The sequence below is a fragment of the Lissotriton vulgaris genome, chromosome 5, assembly GCF_964263255.1.
Source record: "Lissotriton vulgaris chromosome 5, aLisVul1.2, whole genome shotgun sequence".
NCBI classification, from domain to species: domain Eukaryota; kingdom Metazoa; phylum Chordata; class Amphibia; order Caudata; family Salamandridae; genus Lissotriton; species Lissotriton vulgaris.
Window position 1 is genome coordinate 1,950,030,589 of NC_141693.1, and position 21,720 is coordinate 1,950,052,308.

The following is a 21,720-nucleotide window of genomic DNA, read 5'->3' on the forward strand; positions in this document are numbered from 1 at the left end:
CAACTGAAGAAAGAGAATGAGACTGCAAGATCCATGGGGGCCTTGCAATTCAGAGGGACAAAGAGGGGCACCCAGTCACGCAGACGAGAGGGGAGGAAATCAGCCAGGATCATCTCACCAGGCGTTCCAGCAGTCAGACACCCAGACACAGCAAGGGCAACAAAAACAACCCTGTCAGTACCAACAAAGAGGCCAGTCCTTTCGCGGGAGAGGGAATGGACATGGACAAAATAGAAGAGGGGGGGGGGGTCAGCAACCTGCCTCTAAGCGACTTTGTCACGCGACAGGTGCCCACCCATGCAAAAACTCCCAGGGTGGAGCACGGATACAACAGCAAGGGGTACACGAGCTAAACATCTGCCAACATGTAACACCGGTGGGAGGAAGAATAAGCCTTTTCTTCCAAGAGTGGAAGAAAATAACCACAGACAAGTGGGTACTCAACATCATACAGTTCGGGTACTACATAGTTAGAAAAGCAACCACCAAAAAAAACGAAAAGAAGGGCGCTAGCAAGGAAAGAACTAGAACTACTTCGAGGAAGCAAAAGAACTCCTGCAAAAACAGGCCATCGAAACAGTACCTTACAAAGAAAGGAACAGGGGAGTGTACTCAACCTACTTCCTGGTACCAAAGGTAGACAAGACAATGAGACCAATCCTGGACCTGAGGTTCTTAAACAAGTACATAAGAACGCAAACATTCAAGATGACGTCTCTACAAGAGGTACTGCCGCAATTACAAGGCGGAGACTTCATGGTCACCATAGACCTCAAGGATGCCTACCTGCACATCCCAATGAACAGGGGGCACAAGCATCTACTCAGATTTATCAACAAAGACTACTACCAGTTCACAACCCTGGCGTTCGGACTAAAATCGGCGCCAAAGGTCTATACAAAGTGCCTCGCAGCAGTCGCAGCACACCTAAGAGGGGAGGGGATACACGTATACCCTTACCTAGACGACTGGCTAGTAAAAGCAAGTTCATACAAGAGGTGCAAGCTGCACGCACAAAGAATGACAGACACACTGATGGGCCTAGGATTCTCCATCCACTGGGGGAAATCCTCAATGAAACCGGAACAAGTAAAACTCTTCCTGGGATCACAGATCAACACCTTACAGAACAAGGTGTTCCCCAGCAAGAAGAGAACGCTAGCACTGCTGAAGGAGACACAACTCTACCAGAAGGGGCGAGCTCTGACAGTGAGGACGGCGAGCAAGGTCATGGGCATGATGGCATCATGCATACATCTAGTGCCAAATGTACGGCTGCACATGAGACCTTTCCAAGAATGGCTACAGGAGCAATGGTCACAAGCTATAGGTCGTTGGGAAGATCTAGTGGTTGTAACGCACTCGGTGCAAGAAGAGATGGCATGGTGGAACATGGGGAACATGAGAAGGGGGAAGCCTCTGACACAACCAACGCCAACGGTGAACATCACCACAGACTCATCCCAGAAGGGATGGGGCGCTCACATGGAAAAACTCAGTGAGGGGTCTGTGGACACCAGCAGATTCCGTAAAACACATCAACTACCTAGAATTGAAGAGCGTCTTCCTCGCAGTAAAGACTTTCCAGACGAAGTTGTACAACCAGAAGGTGGTGGTCCAGACAATTCAACAGCGATGTTCTACATAAACAAGCAGCCCGCTTTCAAAATTAGCGCAAGAAATGTGGAGATGGGCCATTCCACTCAAGATAGACCTGCTAGCCATACATCTACCAGGGAAGGAAAATGTAGAAGCAGACTGGGTCACCAGACAGACATCGGCATCCCACGAGTGGGAGCTCAATGCACAGGAAACAGAAGCTGTTCGGCAAGTGGGGAACACTGTCAATAGACCTGTTTGCAACACGCCAGAATGCAAAATGCCAAAACTTCGCATCCAGGCAACCAGCGGAAGGGTCCCTGGGGAATGCCCTATGGATAAGCTGGTCAAAGACATTTGCTATGCTTTTCCGCTGATCCCTCTTATACAGAAAGTACTCAATAAGTGCAGAACCAGCAACATGACTGATACTGGCCGCACCGCAGTGGGCCAGGCAGACCTGGTACTCACAGATAATGGAGATGGCACAGAGTGCACCCCACAGATTCGGGAGACGGAAAGACCTACTCTCGACGGAGAGGTGCTGCACCCAGAGCCAGAGACCCTCAGCCTAGTAGCATGGCTCCTGAAGACCTAGTTTGCTCATATGAAATTACCTGAGAGCACCATGAGGGTACTACGGGAAGCAAGAAGACCCAGCACACGGAAGTGCTACGTGTCAAAGTGGAAGAGGTTCACACTATGGTGTAGAAAGGAAAAGCTGCACAAGAGGATGCAGAAGGACTCAACAGTGCTTAAGTACCTCATGCACCTGCTCGAGGAAAACCTGAGCTCATCCTCACTAAGGGTACACTTGGCAGCGATAGTCGCTTACACAAGAGGAGAAACGGGCAAGAGCTTCTTCACATCACAGATAGTAAAAAGATTCCTGGAAGGAGCGAAAAAGATCGCACCACCAAAGAGGGTGCCACCACCGGCATGCAACCTTAATTTGGTCCTGTCTGAACTCATGAAGAGCCCTTTAAACCAATTCATAAGGCCTCCCTACAAATGCTAACGATGAAAACCGCATTCTTAGGGGCATCATCTCGCTGCGCAGGGTGAGTGAACTACATCCGCGAACACTGCAAGAACCCTACATCCAGATACATAATGACAGGGTGGTGATGAGAACGGACCCACACTTTATGCCAAAGGTGGTGTCCAGGTTCAACATCAATCAATCAATCAAACAATACAAATGCCAAGTTTCTTCCAGAAACCAGCCACAAGCGCAGAAAAGCACTGCACACTCTGGACGCCAGAAGGGCAGTGATGCACTACATAGAGACAACTAAGGGAGACCGGAAAACAAAGCAGTTCTTTGTGTCGTTTGCAAACCGTTTCATGGGGAAACCAGTAACTAAAGGAACCATTGCACGATGGATCGCACAAACAATACAGTTGTGCCACAAGCAAGCAGGACAGGAACTGGCAGAGGGGACACAAGCCCACTCTACCAGGAAGAAAGGAGCTACGATAGCATTCCTGGCTTACACACCCATTCAGGACCTATGCCTGGCGGCAACATGGGCTTCAATGCACATATTAACGAAGCACTACTGTGTGGACATACAAAGGAACAAGGAAGCACAAGTGGGACAGAAAGTGCTTCAACACATATTCAACAACCAACGCTCATCTTCCACCCAGCCGCCACAAATATAACAAACCACTACAAAGTCTATGCACAGCATAGTGAATCCAGAAAGATTCACGCGGCAAAATGAATAGTTTCTTACCTGTCGGTGTAGTTTTGCAGCTTGAAGATCTTTCTGGATTCACTAGAAAACCAACCCGCCTCCGCCAGAGAGATGAGGCTGGAGAGAAAGGTGGTAAAAACAAAGACAAGACTGAAACAGACACCTTGGAGGTTAAAGCGGTGAATCACTTACTTGAACATTGCCATAGATTCTGACACAAAACACAAAACGAGAAAAAAAATCTGAAGATGGCTCCCAAGGGTGGGAGCTTCCGCAGGAAGCGTGCCGACGTCACAGGAAGGACACCAAAAGGTGGGACATAGACACCCACCTGAGTTACGAAAAAAAAACAATGAAAAGACTACGATTCGGGACCCAACCACTAGACCGCGAAATAATGGACAGCATAGTGAATCCAGAAAGATTCACGCTGCAAAACTACACCGACAGGTAAACTATTCGTTTCTTAGTATGCAGCTGAAAGCAGCCAGCTCTTCTCCATTGGCTGGCTTCCTAAACAGCGGCCAGCCATTGGAGAAGAGGTTTGTCTGTCAATTTAAGCCCCGTCCGTTTCGGATTGGGGGGCGTGTTTTTTCGGTTCTTTCTCTGACGTCTTCAGTCCATCAAAAAAACACGCCCTCCCAGTCTGAAAATGACAGGGCTTAAAACGTCACTGGGACTTTCAGTTTGTTCTAGCCCCCGCACTGTCGCACGGGCTGCGTGAGGAGCCGGTGTGATCCCTGTATCCTGGGACACCTATCAGCCAGCCATTTCAGGTTACATTCCTGATGAATGCTAAGGAATCCAGGCGCTATGGTATCTCCCTCCCCTGCCTTTCGCAAGCATGACATGTCTTGACTGTCACCATAACCCCTACAACGACATCGAAACCCCAAGTGTATGGCTGCGACCTAGCACATAGATGTTGCACCCTGTACAGATCTGCACGTCCTCATAGGCCTGCGTGCCTTCACCCCTTAGGCAGTGCATCCACCACTTTCCGCACGCCCAGTATCTCCATCAACCTCCCTTTCTCCTCCTCCTTGCCTCCATTACCTGGATCCCGTGGCAGCCGCTTCCTCCTCGCGCTGCTATCAAGGCCTGGGTCCCCGGCATCTCCTGGCTCCTTACGCTGCCTACCGATGCCCTTCTGACAACTGCCTCCTCACGCTAGACCCGGGGCGTCCGTAGCCTGCGGGTCCCCGGCCTTTCCTGTGTCGATGCGTCCTGACGGGGTGGTCACCAGTGCGAGGGGAGTCGATGGAGAAGTCTGTGGTTTTTGGTCCCCGTCGAAGCGGGGTAGGGGGGGCGAAGGCCCCAGGACACGGAAATTGAAACAAATGTAAAACCTCCGAAATTAAATCGTTTTTCCCAAAATAGTAGAAATTAAAAAAAAAAACGATATTAAAATATTTCCTTTGGAGACTGCTGAGGGGAGGGGGTCTGGTCGCTCGGGCTGCGGGGGGTGGTGGGTGTTCCAGAACCTTCCTCCGCCTTGATCCAGATCTGTTCGGTTCAGATTATTGGTGCCTGTGGTATTAGTGTAAACACAATCGTGAACCCCCGCACCCTCTCGCGAGACTCACACGTGCACTTTTTAGGTCTCGGCTGGCGTAGGCTGCACTTGCGCAGTCTCGCAGGCGAGATTTTTTTATGTTTTCTAGCTGTGTGTGTGTGGCTGTGTGTGTGTGTGCGCAAATGCAATAGGTCTCGCATTTACAAGAGATTAAGCTATTGGCATTGTAAATGACAATGCCATTTATTTATATCTTTTAAAAATGTCATGAGCAATGCCAATAGCTCTAACTTTAACAAAGACTAAATGCTTGTTAAAAATGATTAACTGAAATATAATTTTCTCATTGGCATGTACAGTAATAGCAAGCTCTTGGTTCTTTTGTTTTTTTGTCTTTAACTGAAGGATGTCTAACACAGAAGACTGTCCTGTTTCTTATGTGAATGAGCTGTTTTACACCTCTCTAATCGTTTTCAATATTACTTCAGTGGGAAGTTATTTTTATGGTAGTTCTTTATTTCACGTGCTCTTGTTTTGTCTGACAGCAAAATATTGGTGGCTTGCTTAGGGTTTTTTAGAACAAACTCTAATCTTCGCATATCAATTAATGCGCTCTAGCCAGCAAAATGTAAACATTTGGAACTTGCTACTGAGGCAAACGTGTGTCTGCAGCAGCACAACATCAGTTTAGGCATGCTTTTCATACTATTAACCTCTTCGGTGCTCATGACGAGACCAGCTCGTCATGAGTCACAAGGGAGCTGTGCTCATGACCTGTTGCTCAATTAACAGCTACCTTCCACTGTTTTAAAATGTTAGTATCAACCAGATAAATTTGAACTCGCTTTACTCCAGCTAGTAGGGGAAATGTGAAGAGTAATAACAAGACCAGCACATAATCTGGGTGAAAGAGAACTGGATATACAGAGGGAAGGAAAAGAGGAGGAAGGAATCTGGAAGAAAATGTACTCCTTTCCAAACATGCATTTCTCTACAGGAAGAGGCCACTAGCGACAAAAAAAAACCACTCCACCTAACATGTATCACCATCTGATTTTGGCAGCATGCTGATGACAGACACTAGCATGCAGATGCACGCTGACACTGCTAAATTAGGTGCAGAAGGAGTTTACTTGGAATCCTCTTAAAAATGAGCATCACTGAGTAGTAGTAGGACATGTTTCAGTAGTAAACCTTCAGTTTAGCTAACTAAACTCAACTAAAGAAGCACTCATTCTTTCCACTTCCTTCTGACACCCATCAGCTGTTATCTTTCTCCGTTACTATCCTCCATATTGTGGAGTTGGAGGTTGGATGATCACCACAAAGCTTATTTTTCTAAATTTGGCGTGGATCTTTTTTTTTGTCTCCCTTATTGGTCTGTGTTTGTGCAATAAATGTCTCACACTCCTCTGAGCCTAAAGCTGGTCGCCCACACTACCACTAATAGAGCACTTGGGTTTACATTGAGCCCTGAACACTTCTGGGGAATCTCTGGTTTCTGTGCACGCAATTACCAGTTAGTGGTATACCACATAAAAAAAGATGGTTCCTCTGCATGGGCGTTTGGGCGTTACCTCCTCATTATTTTGGCCTCAGCAGTGCCGTTTTAAAAAACTGAATGTGTGTAATAATATATAACTTTAATAAGTGTAGTGTTTACTTCACTCGGCTCGCCTGCAGCAGTCAGCCGGCTTGCTCCTTTCCAGTCCAACATCATGTCACGTGTGTGAACACGCACATCATTACTCTGCCTGGGCTTTCTGGCCTAGGTGGGGTCGGGGGGGTTAGGAGCAGTCAATGAGTGCTGTCAACTGGTCGGTGCCTTTCCCTGGCCAGCCCAACATGTGCAGTTTTCAGCACTTTCTCCTCTAAAATGAAGGAGCTGGGGAGAGGGGGGTTGTGTGTGTGTGTGTGTGTGGGGGGGGTTGGGGGGGCGGGGGGGGTTTACGGACGTGGGGAGGGGGGTCGAAGCCGCAGCCCGATCTCCTGATGAGCGGCGAGTTGTCCTGCCCTGACCAATCCAGGTGCTGCTTAGATGGACTGCTTTACTGTCTCTAGGCATAGAACGTAGTGTGACTGGGCATGCCACGGGAGCATATTCACCAATCACTGCACTGCTTTATTGTGAATCCGTGCAGTGATTGGTCAATCTGCCATAGCTCTCAGCCTCTCTCTCTGCCCCTCCCCTCTTTGTGCATAGGTATGCACCAATACACAACGTCGTGCTTCCCACTTCCCTGAATCAATGCGAGGCCTCATCAGGATTCAAAAGGAGTCTGAGACCAACCGCTAGTGAGTAGAGACTTATTATCCAGTATTATGGGTCTTTCATAGATTCACATGCCTGAATCATTCCCCGTTGTCGAGATGGGAGTCTCCGGTACATAGAAAAGTAATGTCCTATAGACCTATATAGTGAGAAGTAGGCCTAAGGGCCTCACCTTAGTAGCCTATCTATGTCCTTTTGTAAAAAGGACCAAACTCTAGAAGTGAGCCAATCCGCTAACACCTCCCTCTAGAACCTTCCTGTCAGGAGCCTCAGTCTCTCAGATTTTCTACCGCATGTTGTGCTAAGGGAGTCTCCACCTGAGTTCTCCTTAGTTTTCCTTATTCTAGCCAATTTCTTCAGATTTGGATTTCTTTACTTCAAGACTGATTATGGCTGATCCTCAGAAGAAGGGTCTCTTCAGAGCAGGTACTTCTTGTGGAAAAAAGAGGTTACATGTTGAAGACCAGCACAAGACATGCTTATATTGCCTGTATCCGGACCATTCACCAAAGGACTGCAAAATTTGTAGAACTTTTTCTACAAAAACGCTAAAAGACAGAGAAGGACGCCTTTTACTCTGGCTTAACAGGCTCAAGACCAGAGACAATATGGAATCTTCAGAAGAAGAGGAGATTTCTTCAGTTTCCTCAAAGCTGTCTTTAAAAAGGCCAAGGGTGGCTTCCCCTAGCCCTACAGACGCTCCTCCAAAGAAGACTGCAAAAAAGTCTTCAGAGGCCAAGTCATCAGCGTCTGACAAGGAGGTTCACACCTTCAAAAAGCCAGCGCCGTAGTCTACGACGACCTAGTCGACGCCCTCATCGACGCAAAAGAAGGCTGTGTCTCCCGTCTACGTCTCGACGACGACCGTATCGACTACTACAGCATCGTCTGCATTTTCTTCATCGACTAAGACTACACCATCGACGGCGGGTAAGCCTTTGTTGTCGATTATTATCATAAAAAAATAGTCATCGACAACTACAGCAACGACGTCCGTGTCGACTAGGCCAGCGCCTTCGACGTCTTTGCCGTCGACAAGATCGTCGACTAGTGTACCGTCTACTAAAGAATCGACGACTAAGAAGGCACCGTCGACAGTGGCACAGTCGACGGTGGCATCGTCGACAAAGTCATAGTCGACAAAGTCATAGTCGACAAAGTCATAGTCGACGAAGTCATAGTCGACGAAGTCATAGTCGACGAAGTCATAGTCGACGAAGTCATAGTCGACGAAGTCATAGTCGACGAAGTCCTAGTCGACGAAGTCATAGTCGACGAAGTCATAGTCGACGAAGTCATAGTCGACGAAGTCATAGTCGACGAAGTCATAGTCGACGAAGTCATAGTCGACGAAGTCATAGTCGACGAAGTCATAGTCGACGAAGTCATAGTCGACGAAGTCATAGTCGACTAAGTCATAGTCGACGAAGGCATCGTCGACGAAGGCATCGTCGACACCTCAATGGAAGCAGTCAAGGACGATTCCACCATCGATGAGACACACAAGAACTACAATCTGTAGACTATAGGTCGTCCAGGATCCTGCCGTCGACGAGCCCTTCAATGACAGCTAAGGCTGAGTTACAACCCGCTTCTCTAAGGGTAAAGAGCTCAAAAAAAGCAATTACACCAGAGTTAACGTCTCCAAGTAGAGTGCAAGGATTGCCTCCAGCTTGTCTCCTACAAGATGAGGAGTCTGATGAGGAGGATAGCACACAGGATACCAGTCCATCTCATCTAGTGGAGAGGTGTGGTTAGTGGAGAAGTGTGGCTCACTGGTTAGAGGAGGCAGACCTGGAAGCAGAGGTCAGCCCGGGACAAGGGTTCAATTCCCGGCTCGGCGGTGTCTTTAGTCCTAAAATGTCCATAGACTCGACAATTCTCGCTCCGGTGCCTACTCTATTCACGGGTTCACACTCTGTGACTCTGGGCAATAGCTTGCATAATCTCCACAACGGCCCCTCGCGGCGGGATGCCTGGCTTTGACCTTGCGGATACCCTGCCGGGGTTATCTCACAGGGGAATACCAGGACGGGTTCCCTAAGCAAGCGCTTAGAAACCGCTTAGTGATTTGCGCTATATAAATTCCTGTAAATTTACATCCAACATCTAGTGGTCAAATGCCAAAGCACTGATGATGATGATATTACCCAAGAGCATAATGTTCAGACTCAAATTACGCCCATGGTATGTCTACAAGCGTCTATAGTGTCTGATTTGAGATTTTTAATACAGGACTATAAACAACGGTTCCCGGAGTCCTCAGCTCCTCCTCCAGTAGCTAGAAATGCTCCTCCAGCAGCGGGGACTGCTCCGTCTCCACGGCCCAACCCGCCGGCATTGGTGCTCCGTCAGGAAAGGGAACAGAGACCAGCTCCTCCATCATCTGACGATGAGGAAGAACAGGAAGAGGGTGAGGTCTAAGATGATGACGGAGATGAATACATAATTTTTTCTCCAGCGTCCCCGGAGCCCGCTACTTCATATTCACCACCTGCGGACATAGGAGGGTTCCACAATCTGGTGGGGAGAGGGACCAAAAGGTTCCACATGACCATGGAGTCTCAAGAAAATGACTGTTTCCTTTATGATTTTAAGGAACCACTTAAGAAAACAACCAGATCAATTCCTATTATTGACTATATATGGGAACATGGTATGCAGTTGATGCAGACTCAAGCCTCAGTATTGGCAGTGGTTCCAAGACTGGACAAAAAAAACAAGGCCCCAGCATCGGCACCAGCCTGCCTTACAGGACATCCCAAGCCGGACTCTGTGGTTACACAGGCGGCACAGAAAAATTCCAGGAATCCCTCCTCTCCGTTAACCGCTCCACCAGACAAGGAGGGCAGAAAGCTGGACAATATCGGAAAGCGTTTTTCAACCACATCGGCAATGACAGTAAAGGCGGCAAATCCTATTGCGCTTCTAGGAAGGTATAATAGGCAGTTGTGGGCAGACATTGCTCCGTATTTATCTGAACTGCCAGACGCCACAAAAGAGGAAGTTCAATCTCTACTTCTAGAGGGTCAAACTTCGGCCTCTGAATTGATAGACTGTGCTCTGGATGTAGCTTTGACTGGATTCAAACAGCTAGCAGGGGCAGCTGTATTGCGAAGGCAGGGATGGCTCAAGGCTACCTCATTCCGACAGGAGGTACAATCTAAAGTCCTGGACATGGCATACGATGGACGACACCTGTTTGGAGCCAAGATCGATGAAGCGCTACAAACAATAAAAAAGGACACAGACACAGCGAGAGCACTTGGCACGCTACAATTTAGAAACCAGTCCTTTCGAAGGAACAGAGGCAGAGGACAATCCTCTTACAGAAGCAATCATCAAAATAGATCCTTATATTCTTACAACCAAGTCAAGTCCCAATACCAACAACAAGGCAGACAGTCCTCTTTTGGAAAGTCCAACTTTAGGGTAAAAAACCAAAGGAAGACCACTGGCGGACGCCAATGACCTATTCCTACAGCCAGTCCATCCCTCATCTCCTTCTTTGAAAATTGGAGGAAAACTGACCCAATTCCTCAACAATTGGAGAATAACAACGGACCGGTGGGTCCTTCAATTCATTCAATTTGGCCATTCTATAGAATTCGAAAATATCCCTCCAACCCCTCCTCGCCCAATGCATCACAACCTGCAATTGCTTCTTCAAGAAATCTCAATTATACTACAAAAAGGGGCAATAGAGCGAGTACAGTCAGCTCACAAGGGGAGAGGATTTTACTCCCGCTTCTTCCTGATTCAAAGGAAGAAGAAATGGAGGCCCATTCTAGACCTCAGGGCGCTCAGCGCATTCTTAAAGAGACAATCATTCCGCACTTGTCACGATTCAGGAGATCTTGGGTCTCTTAGAGGAGGGAGATTTCATGACTTCCTTGGACCTACAAGACGCATACTTTCACGTCCCAGTCCACAAAAATCACAGGAAATTCCTAAGATTTGCAGTGGCGGGCCAGCACTATCAGTTCGGTGTCCTCCCTTTTGGCCTCAAGTTTGCGCCCCGAATCTTCACCAAGTGTCTCTCCACGGTGGCAGGATTCCTCAGGCAGCATGGACATCAAGTCTTCCCATATTTGGACGACTGGCTGGTGAAGGCACCATCCTTGTCAGGCACAACCAAATCCTCCAACCCCTGTCTAAATCTCTTCAAGCACTTGGGTCTTACACTCGATCAAGAAAAATCCACCTTACATCCCTCTTGAGACATTACCTTCCTCGGAGCAACGCTGAATACAAAAGCTGCGAAGGCATTCTCATCTCATCTCAAGAGAGAAAACGCAAGCTCGTCTCTCTGGCCTCATCAGTGGCTTCGAAGAACACTTTACCAGTCCGTACCTTCAAATCCCTCTTGGGAATGATGTCCTCGTGCATCCTGCTCATACCGCACTGTCTCCTCCGAATGAGTCTGCTCAAAGAGGCTTTGTCCAAACAGTGGACGAAATGCACAGGATCGTTCGAAGACCGCATAACGATCACAATGCAAATCACCAAGGCATTGCAGTGGTGGAGGTCGCTTAAGAACCTCTCGCAGGGATTGCCGTTCCTGCTTCCAGCAGCTCCTCATATCATTACAACGGACGCCTCCCTGGAGGGTTGGGGAGCAGTCCTACAGGAATTAAGGATCAGTGGCAGATGGTCAGAACCGGAGACGCAGCTCCATATCAACCTGCTGGAGGGGAGGGCAGTCTTCCTAGCCTTGCAGTCCTTCTTGCCAAGGATCAAGAACTCCCTAGTGTTCGTCAGGACCGACAACACTATGATGATGCACTACCTGAACAAACAAGGAGGGACAAGTTCGCTAAAACTGTCTCTCGAATCGCAAAAGACCTGGAATTGGCTCATTCTCCACAATGTATTGTTGAGGGTGGAGTACGTCCCAGGCAAGGACAATGTCATCGCAGACGCACTAAGCAGACAGAGGTCTTTGTCGCACAATTGGGAACTGGACATGACGACCACCGTTCAAATCTTCTCAAGGTGGGGAACGCCGCAAATCAACCTATTTGCGACCAGGGAGAACACCAAATGCCAAAACTTCGCAAGTTGGCATCCCCAATCAAGGTCTCTCGAATGCATTTTTCATCGCATGGCGCAACGTCTTTGCGTACGCATTTCCAATGATTCCCAGAGTCCTCAGAAAGATGAAGGCAGAGCCTTGCACTTTAATTCTGATAGCCCCATTCTAGCCGAGGCAACATTGGTTCACAGACCTTTATCGCCTATTACTGCAGCCGCCGATCCATCTAAGTCAGCTCACGATGAGCAACAAGCAGGTTCAACATCAGGATCTGAAATCTCTCAGGTTATCGGCTTGGCTCCTGAGTACAGAGAATTCAGCAATATAAACATCCCGCAGGATTGTAAAGATATCCTAGCCAAGGCAAGAGCGGAAAGCACTAACAAGACTTATTCCCTGAAGTGGAAACGCTTTTGCATCTGGTGTGCGGATAAAGGTCTACGTCCCTTTGCCACCTCTCCAGAACAAATATTACCCTACCTGCTACATCTGGCGCAGTCGGGCCTGGCACACTCCTCCATAAGGGTACATTTTTGCGGCGATATCAAGGTTTAAAAGAACATCTAAAGGGCCCTCTCTCTGGTCTAGTAGACTAATAAAACAACTCCTTAAAGGTCTCTATAGATATTTTCCTCGACCACGGATGATCCCTCCAACATGGCATCTAAATGTGGTTCTTAACCAACAGATGAAACACCCTTTTGAACCCATTCACAGGGCAGACATGAAATACATCTCGTGGACGACGGCTCTCCTCCTGGCACTTACATCAGCAAGGGGGGTCAGTGAACTGCAGGCTCTTTCCATCCAAGACCCCTTCCAGCAGTTTAGGGATGACCGTGATTTTAAGGACCAATCCTAGGTTTATTCCTAAAGTCCCGTCGGACTTCCATTTAAATGAGCCTGTGATTCTCAGATCATTCTTTCAAATCCCAGCACTGCAGCTGAGAGATCGCTGCACTCAATGGACCTTAAGAGATGTCTAAAATTTTAGATTGATAAAACCAAACATTTCAGAAAATACATCTGCAGGGTGGCAACATGGAAGTCGCCTCATACCTTCACCAGGCACTACTGCCTGGATACAGAGCTGATGAAGGATGCAGCAGTGGGACAAGCAGTGCTACGCCATCTATTCCAGTAAGGTGAGCCTTCCTCCATCCCTCCATCCTTTTCTGGTATGCACATTTCTCTGTTAATGCTTCTTGTTGATGTCTATTGATGGTTCATAGTCTCATGATATGTATTATCTAATGACTTGTATATGCTGTTCCATCAGAAATGTGCACAAGGTATTGCTTGCTACTCTGATTCAGGCATGTGAATCTAAGAAAGGCACCCATAATACTGGATAAGAAATGCGTTACTTGTAATTGCAGTTATCCAGTATTGGTGTCTTTCATAGATGCACATGCAACCCTCCCGCCTCCCTTGGAAGGACTCACCTATCTCTCTATCAGTGCTACGCCTACTTAGCTTGGTGCGTACGAAAATCTGGGAGACTGAGGCTCCTGACAGGAAGGTTCTAGAGGGAGGTGTTAGCTGATTGGCTCGCTTCTAGAGTTTGGTCCTTTTTACAAAAGGACATAGGCTACTAAGGTGAGGCCCTTAGGCCTACTTCTCTCTATATATGTCTATAGGGCATTACGTTTCTATGTACCGGAGGATTCAGGCATGTGAATCTATGAAAGACACCAATACTGGATAACTGCAGTTACAGGTAAATAACACATTTCTTCTGTTTTTTTATAGCATAAACTTGGAACGCTTTCCATGAAGGCCAGTTACCAGGACACAAATGTTCTGGTAACTGGTGCTCATGGAAAGCGCTCGATCACTGCCTTCGAAGAGACTAGTTTTTCAGTTGTATATAGTGTAAACTTGGAGCACTTTAAATGAGCACCAGTTACCAGGACAATATTTGCTGGAAACTTGCTATCATGTAATGCGCTCCAAGTTTGCGCTATATAAAACTGAGAATCTACAGAGTCTTCTTGAAGTTACTTCAAAGGCAATGACTGGTTGTACTATTGCAGAATTAAGGTTTTGTACTTATTCGGCTTTTGAATCACAGGGTGTTGAGCCCACGTGAAGCTCGAACATGCTTAAGTCGCCAGCTCTTGCCTTAGCCACAACCTCGCCCACAAGAACGGAAGCATTTTCAATATTATATACAACGAAGTCATAGTCGTTGCTTATTTATCTTATGTAATTTACAACCATTGACAAAGCGAGTAGTCCTGGCTTGCTGGAGGTGTAATGTTACTTGTATTCTATATCTTAATGAATGAGAAATAGCAGACCCCACTTAGGTTGTTCGGGCTTGCTCTGCTCGCTCACTGTAGTGCGCTACCCCACAAATTTAATGCCCGACAACTTTTTCAAATGTCACCAGCCGCCACTGCATATAGAGCCAGCTTCCTACACCATCCTTACACAATATGCCAGTCTTTAAGAGTTCAGCTTCTGCTTTTAGGTATTCTGGACTATACTGGACAATGATGAGTTCAAGTCAAACTTTATTCGGTCGTTCCGACCATGAAAGTGCAAATGCTTCAATGCAAAGTAATAAAAAATACATTGCAATAGTACCTTACATGTTGGAACCAAAACAAAAACGTGCAAATGCTTACAGTGCAGATGTTGAAGTTTGATTACGTGAATGTTCTTTGAATGATTTACATTATATTATTGATCAGAAAAATAGCAGTCATAATATAAATAGTTAAAATGATAAAAGAAAAGAATATTTTTGCCAAGGGGAAAACCATGTCAAAGTGCATTAGAGGTACCGCTATAAGATATCAATAAAAAGATCAGACCAAGTTTTTTTGTTTTATAAAACCTAATGTTGCTTGCAAGTTCTTGAATATTGAGCTTAAAAAGTTGGAAAGGAAGAACACCAAGACCATCCATCTCACTTAAGTGAGCGCCTTCTGTTTATCCACATTTTTTCGAGCATTTTAACTACTACGGAACTTCTTGAAGATCAATTATCTGTTAACAGATTGATTTCATGTTTATACATTGGCCACACACGTTACTACTACCTTAAATCAAGGGGTTCCGATATCTGTAACTCTCAGACAATACGATATACCCTCTACCTCACTTTGTTTTATTGCCTAAGATCCCGGATACATGGCAACACTTTTTACTCCGTAATGCTATTTACACACGTTATTTGCACTGTTATGCTATACAACCCTACCTCACTCACCTCCTAATACTAATTGGATAGGCTGAAGAACTCTTACTTATAATCCCCCTTACAGCTTATCGCCTTAGACCTTATACTCATGTATATCTGTTGCTACAATTGCCTCCATAATGTCTGTAACTTATCTTACATGTGAAGCGCTCTGATACCCACGTGTCTTGTCCGCGCTATACAAAACTCTATAAATAAATAAATACTGCACAGGCAACAGGTGTTCTTGAGTCCGATTTTTAAAGTACTCGGTGCTTCCTGGTGACATTGTGTTCCCAGCAACCTACAAACGTCCTAGGGAGGTATACAATGGGTAGGCAAAAAAAGTGTGCGCAATTGTCTCCATGGACTTGGCGCAACCAGGGCAATGTAGCTGCCCTGGTACAGGTCTACGCCACTCAGCTTTGAAGAACTTCACAGGAAGTGATCCAAATCTAAATTGGATGTAAAGCTTTCTATCCTGTAGAGTTGTAATGGCCTCCAAGTATTGCTTGTGTCCACTATGGGTTTTGAAGTCCTAAAATCATTTGCGAGGCGGATACCATGTGACGGAGTTTCATTGGTCTGAGCTACCCAGTTCCAATATTGCGATTTAAGCAGCCTTATACTAGGTAAAGAGCAAGGTTCATTGGAGTTCCAAGAATTCCCTAACCCTATTGCTGCAAGTAAGGATCTAACTTTAATAAACCACTCGATTTTGTGAAAATGGTCGAGTTTGCAAACTATATTGGCCGCAGCTGAATAATGTGAAAGCTCGGGGGTTTGTTTCAGACGCAACCCAAAGGGCGAAGTTGCCAAGAAATTCTTTATCTTCGCATAATTTGTTTATTTATTTTAATGTCCAGGACTACCGGTGTGGAAAAAAATCTTTAAAGCCAATTTTTCCTCAGTTTATTATTCTCCCTACTTTCAAAGCTATGCATTTTTGTTTTAAAAGCACAACAATTATCTATAGTAAAGTGGCAAAAATCATAGAACTGCCCTGGAAAAACTAAGCTTGATTTAGACCACGCCTGGGTTCTTGTCTAACTAATGTTTACATTTGAGTATTGCAGTATTTGGTTTCTAATTGTTGGTTGAGGGTATAATATTGAATAGTACAAACATTTTGAAGAAATTCATAGTACTTCCATTATAGTACTAATGATTGGACTACAGTGAAAACTTATCAGTAGCATTTTAAAAATGTATACATAATTTATTTAAAACCTGTTAATCAGTGGTTTATAATGCCCACTGCTCACCTGTGAGGGTCTCAAGGTGCTGAGTGCTCTAGGTTCAGTCTAAGAGGTCCTTCCTGAAGGTGTGCAGGGTCAGGGAGCGTCTGATGTTCACAGGGAGCTCAATCCAGTTCTTGGCTGCAATGTGTGAGAAGGCTCTCCCGCCTTTTCTGATTCTGCGGATGCGGGGGACTTCTGCCAGGACGAGGTCAGCAGAGCTGAGGTTTCTCTTGGGTACGTGTAGGATAATCTCTCGTTGAGGTATTTGGGTCCGATGTTTAGTGATTTGTAGGCGTGGGTGAAGAGTTTGAAGGTGACCCTCTTATCGACGGGGAGCCAGTGGAGGTCTCGTAGGTGTTGGATCATGCGTTTGTGACGCGAAGTCCTGAGGACGAGTCTGTCTGCGGCGTTCTGGATGGTTTGGAGTTTGTGTAAAAGGGTTCTGTTGATACCGGCATCTAGGGCATTGCCGTAGTCCATTCTGCTGGTTATGAGTGTGTGGGTGATTGTTCTTCTGCAGTCGGGGGGGATTGTTTTGAAAATCTTGCGGAGGATGCGTAGGCAGTTGCGACGGCGTTGATCTGGTGGTTCATGGAGAGGAAGGAGTCCAGGAAGATTCAGAGGTTTTGTGCGTGGTCTGTGGGAGTGGGTGGGCTCCCGAGGGCGGGAGGCCACCAGGTATTGTCACAGGCAGAGGTGCAGGGTCCGAGGAGGGGACATCTGTGTTCTCCAAGTTTAGCTTTAAACAGCGGTCCTTCATCCAGGCTGCCACATTCTTCATTCCTTCCTGAAAACAGTCTTGTGTCTTCGGCCTTCTTTGAGAGGATGAGCTGGGTGTCGTCGGCGTAGGATACTATGCTGAGCCCATGATGTAGGACGATGGCGATGATGGGGGCCATGTAGATGTTGAAGAGCGTGGGCCTGAGTGGTTGTCCTTGGGGTACTCCGCAGTTGATATCGGTGGGTTCCGAGAGGAAGGGAGGGAATCTGATCCTCTGGATTCGGCTGGAGGGGGAAGGATTGGATCCAGTGGAAAGCGGTTCCTTGTATCCCCGTGTTGTGAAGTCTGGCTGAAAGTGTGCGATGTGAGACGTGTCGAAGGTTGCGGAGAGGTCTAGAAGGATGAGGGCTGGTGTCCCTGTTCGAGTAGCATGTGGATGTTGTTGGTGGCGGCGAGCAGGGCGGTCTGTTGCTGTGGTTGCTGCGGAATCCAGACTGGGAGGCATCCATGATGGGGTACTCATCGATGAAGGAGGTCAGTTGGGCGTTCACTAGTCTCTCGTTGACTTTGGCCATGAAGGGGAGGAGAGAGATGGGCCGGTAGTTTCATGTCCGTTGGGTCGCCGTTGGTTTCTTGAGGAGGGGTTTAATCTCCGCCCGCTTCCAGTCTTCTGGGAAGATGCTGAACATGAAAGAGGCGTTGATGGTCCGTCCTAGTTTGGGTGCGAAGGCAGCGGCGGCCCTGTGGAATATGTGCGGTGGGCAGAGGTCCGTTGGGGCTCCTGACTGGGTTTTCTTCATGGTCACGGTGATGTGTTCTAGGGTGGTGGGAGTGCAGGTCATGATAGATGGCTTATCGGCAGCGAGGGGGGCGGGATGGTTGTGGTGTCTGACGTCTGTTTGTTGAAGTTGTCGTAGAGGACCTTGGTCTTCAGATGGAAGTAGGAGCTGAGCTTGTCGCAGAGTTTTTGGGTCGGTGTAACGTCCGTGGCTTCGGCAAAGTGCTGTATGATGAACAGTTCCTTGGCATTGGTTGCGTTGGTCTGGACTTTTTTTCTTATGAAGGTCTGTTTGGTGGCTCTTATGAACTGGTGGTATTCCTTCAGGGCGCTCCTGGGTTGTTCTGTGGATTTCTGGTTTTGCCAGGTTTTCTCTAGCCTTCTGCAGGAGCGTCTGGCTTGTATTTCTGTGGTGAACCAGGCCGCCTTCAGTGGTTGCTGTTTGGCGGGGCACGGAGGGGTGCAAGTTTGTTGGTGCAGCAGGATATCCAGCGGTTAAACACTGGTTGAGGAGTTGGGGTTGGTCGAGGCGCTGGGTGGGGGGTTGGAGGAGGGTGGTGTTGAGGTGTTTTTTTGGGGGTGGGTGGGGACAAATGAGTGCACTAGGATCCAGCAGAGCCCTTTTATGAAATAAACTGAGTAGATCAAAATTGGCAGGGGAAGCACTTGCCTGTCTAAATGAACTTTGAACATTACCTACTTTAATTTCATACTGCATTTTTGTTAAATCCCTTGGTTATAGCTTTAGTGCTTAGTTTTGCTTAACGTGTTTTTTCCTTTGAAGGATGGGGTCAATATTTGGAATGATGTTTTTTCTTTGCAATAGTTTAAATTCTCTTCTAATTATGCATATATTAATGTATTCTCTCTCAATTTTCTCTTAAAGCTGCGTACTGATGTGCAGAAGAGGATAAAGGGAGATCCCAACTACAGCCCGCAGCGGTTTCCCAACACCCATAGTGTGTTTGAAGAAGACTTGTAGCTGCCTGATGGCAGCTGCTCCGAGCTGCATGACCTAAAACGAGGCAGGAAAGGAGGGCTGTTGAAAAGAAAGCGGGCATTTCCACATTCCCGGGGCTCCCCAGTCCCTCTTCTCCTTGTGAATCTGCCCACCCCAGCCTATGGTTGTACAGTTTAGTCAAATGCCCTCATGCTCTCCTGCCCTCTTCTGCGCGTGTGCTGGTCATCACCAAGGTTACAGTGCTGCTAAATCCCACTTCACAGAAGCTCCCTGTCCTCACCAATAAATGGATTGCTGCTTTTATTTCACCTTGAACCCTTGCTGATCTAAATAAGTGGTTCATATCACAGTGGGGACTGTACTGCTTGTTGGGATCTAGGGAGGGCCAACATGTTTCGTTTGATCGTTATCTCCCTAGCAGCATTTCAGATTCCATATGCTGAGGCTCACTGATGTTCCACAACACATTGCCTGGGAGATCGAGGCTTCCATTGTATTTTAATTTTTTTTTATTGCAAGTTTAACTTGATACATCCCTGAAACGTCTGTCCTGTACTTTCCAGTCGCCATCTCACAGGTGGAATTGAGATGAAGATTGGTTGGTGAGACGGTTTGCTTCTGCCACCACAGGAATGCTATCCTCCAAAGTATCCTAGAGGTGGTGTCTGTGCAATGATATGACCCAAAATCTATAGGGTGCAGAGGCATGTGGCCAGAAGCCTCAGAGTGCAGCATGAAAATGCACGTTCCAGAGTTAATCTGGAGTTGAAAAGGTCACTTTTAAGTCCTCTAAAATACATTCAAAGGCAAATGAGACTACATATCCAAATGTCTATATAGAAAGTGGGTAGGCTGTTGCACTTTAACACCCTGCGTTTTTACCTAGCGGGCCCTGAGCAGTCTGTGGCTGTGTTTTTGACATAAAGCATTCACTTTGGGAATAATAAAACTTCAGTCTGTGTCATGATGTGACTGTTCCTCAGTTATGCTCTGTATGGTAATGGTAGAGATTTTTCCAAGTGTAGTCTTGTGGAGCAGCAAATAAACCCTGAAGTCATGGGAATAAAGAAGTGGTCTAGATAACAAAAGGGTGCTATTGCCAAGCGGGTGGGCAGGGCGTCTTCCCACTGTTAATGTCCCTTCTGCAGTTGTGTTGCGCACAGGGCACAGTGGCTTTCCCCAGTGAAGTGGTGCAGTGAAGTTTGGAGATGGAAGAAACTGGACACTGAGCATCTCTTTTAAAGACCTCTGCCCATAAAAGCCTTTTCTTCTGGGAGCTGTGGTTCTCAGCCAGGCCCTCTGGTGCTAAGGAACCAGTACAATTGTGTGCATGCATTTCTTGTGTCACTCTGGGTTCCTAGCGCAGTAGGCTGATGGACCGGCTGCCACAGGTGTTGTCACAAGCAGACATCAAACCATAGAACGTTTTACTAGAATCCATTGCTGTGAAACCTCCCTACCTGTGGTTTTTCAGTGTCTACCTGTGACACTCCATTTCATTGTTTCTTTTCTTTCTTCCAGGCATGCAATAAATTTAGCAGTCTGATATTTAAGATTTCTTGTTTTTAACCCTTCTGAATATTATGCTCTCATTCAAACTTTATTTGAGTTGTTTTTACATCTGCTCATATTCCTTTTACGTTTGCCTTCTTATCCCTTCTAGCTTCCTTGTCTCCTCAGTTTTGTTAGCTTGGTGTCTGGGGTTTGTCTTTTCTGTTAACACCTGTGAAGGTAACTTGCTCAGTCGACTGGCAGTTATTCATCTGTCATGGTTGGCATAAGAGCTTCCAGATCTGGATGGATATCTGTCATGGTTTTTTTTCTTTGTACTGGTTGTTGTCAATGCAAATTAAAACCTTCAGTAACACACTGGTATATGTGGTATTTATTTGTCATGCCGACGCCGAGGAAGTATGCATTAATATTGGCTCGAAATTGCATCTTATTTACAGGAATTCAGGGTTTTGGGTGTCTGCTATAGAGATGCTGAAAGTGACATGTTATCCCAAAATCCACGTGTGCCGCCCTGTAAATGGCATATCTACCTTGTTCTGCCACTGGGTTTGCACGCTTTATTTATTTAACTTACATAGTGATTTGTGGCACTTCAGAGAAAATAGCCAGTGCATTAATGGGGTAGCATTAATGGGATAGATTTTAGCCATTTTCAAAATTTGAGCACAGTTGGTTCAATGCCCAGTTTAGGACGAGAGATTTCATCAACACTAACTTTGCAGCTCATAAGCATTTGTCAACATAGGGTGCTGTTGGAGCCTTAGGAGATAGTAGGAAGCTATAGCCATGCAGAATCCAAGAACAGTACCAGGTATATGCTAGGCAAATACGTAACCACCACCTAAAAGCCTTCCCTTCACCTCCTCCCCCTGTTTTGCGAAAATTTGTTTTCATTGGCCTTAGGTCTCTGTCCACCTCCTCACTGCTTACGAGCACTAAAGTTAATTTACCTACTCACCTAAACATGGTAAAATTGGCTTATACCCAACTGCATCAACAAACCGAGAACGCCAATGCTGCCCTTGAATGATTCTCAATATCTTAACATCTCACAATCGATTTAAACATAAAGTGAGGAGATCAATATCTTTTGAATGAATCTTCAATTTTATTGATTATATTTCTTCATTTGGAGGTTTTTTAGTTTTTTTCTGAATCTCTTTTTTTCGGTTTAAAAAAACATATGACA

General features: G+C 46.5%; 1 protein-coding gene across 9 annotated transcripts in view; it reads left to right on the forward strand.

Moving 5' to 3' along the window:
• Positions 1–20,883, forward strand: part of BAG6 (BAG cochaperone 6) — a 371,215-nt gene extending 350,332 nt beyond the window's left edge. For all 9 annotated transcript variants that reach the window (XM_086924623.1, XM_086924622.1, XM_086924621.1 and 6 more), the window contains one exon: positions 18,942–20,883. In XM_086924623.1, coding sequence (XP_086780749.1) covers positions 18,942–19,037 — 96 coding nt within the window. In that variant the 3' untranslated portion in view covers positions 19,038–20,883. The remainder of the gene's footprint in view (positions 1–18,941) is intronic.
• The last annotated feature ends 837 nt before the right edge of the window (positions 20,884–21,720 follow it).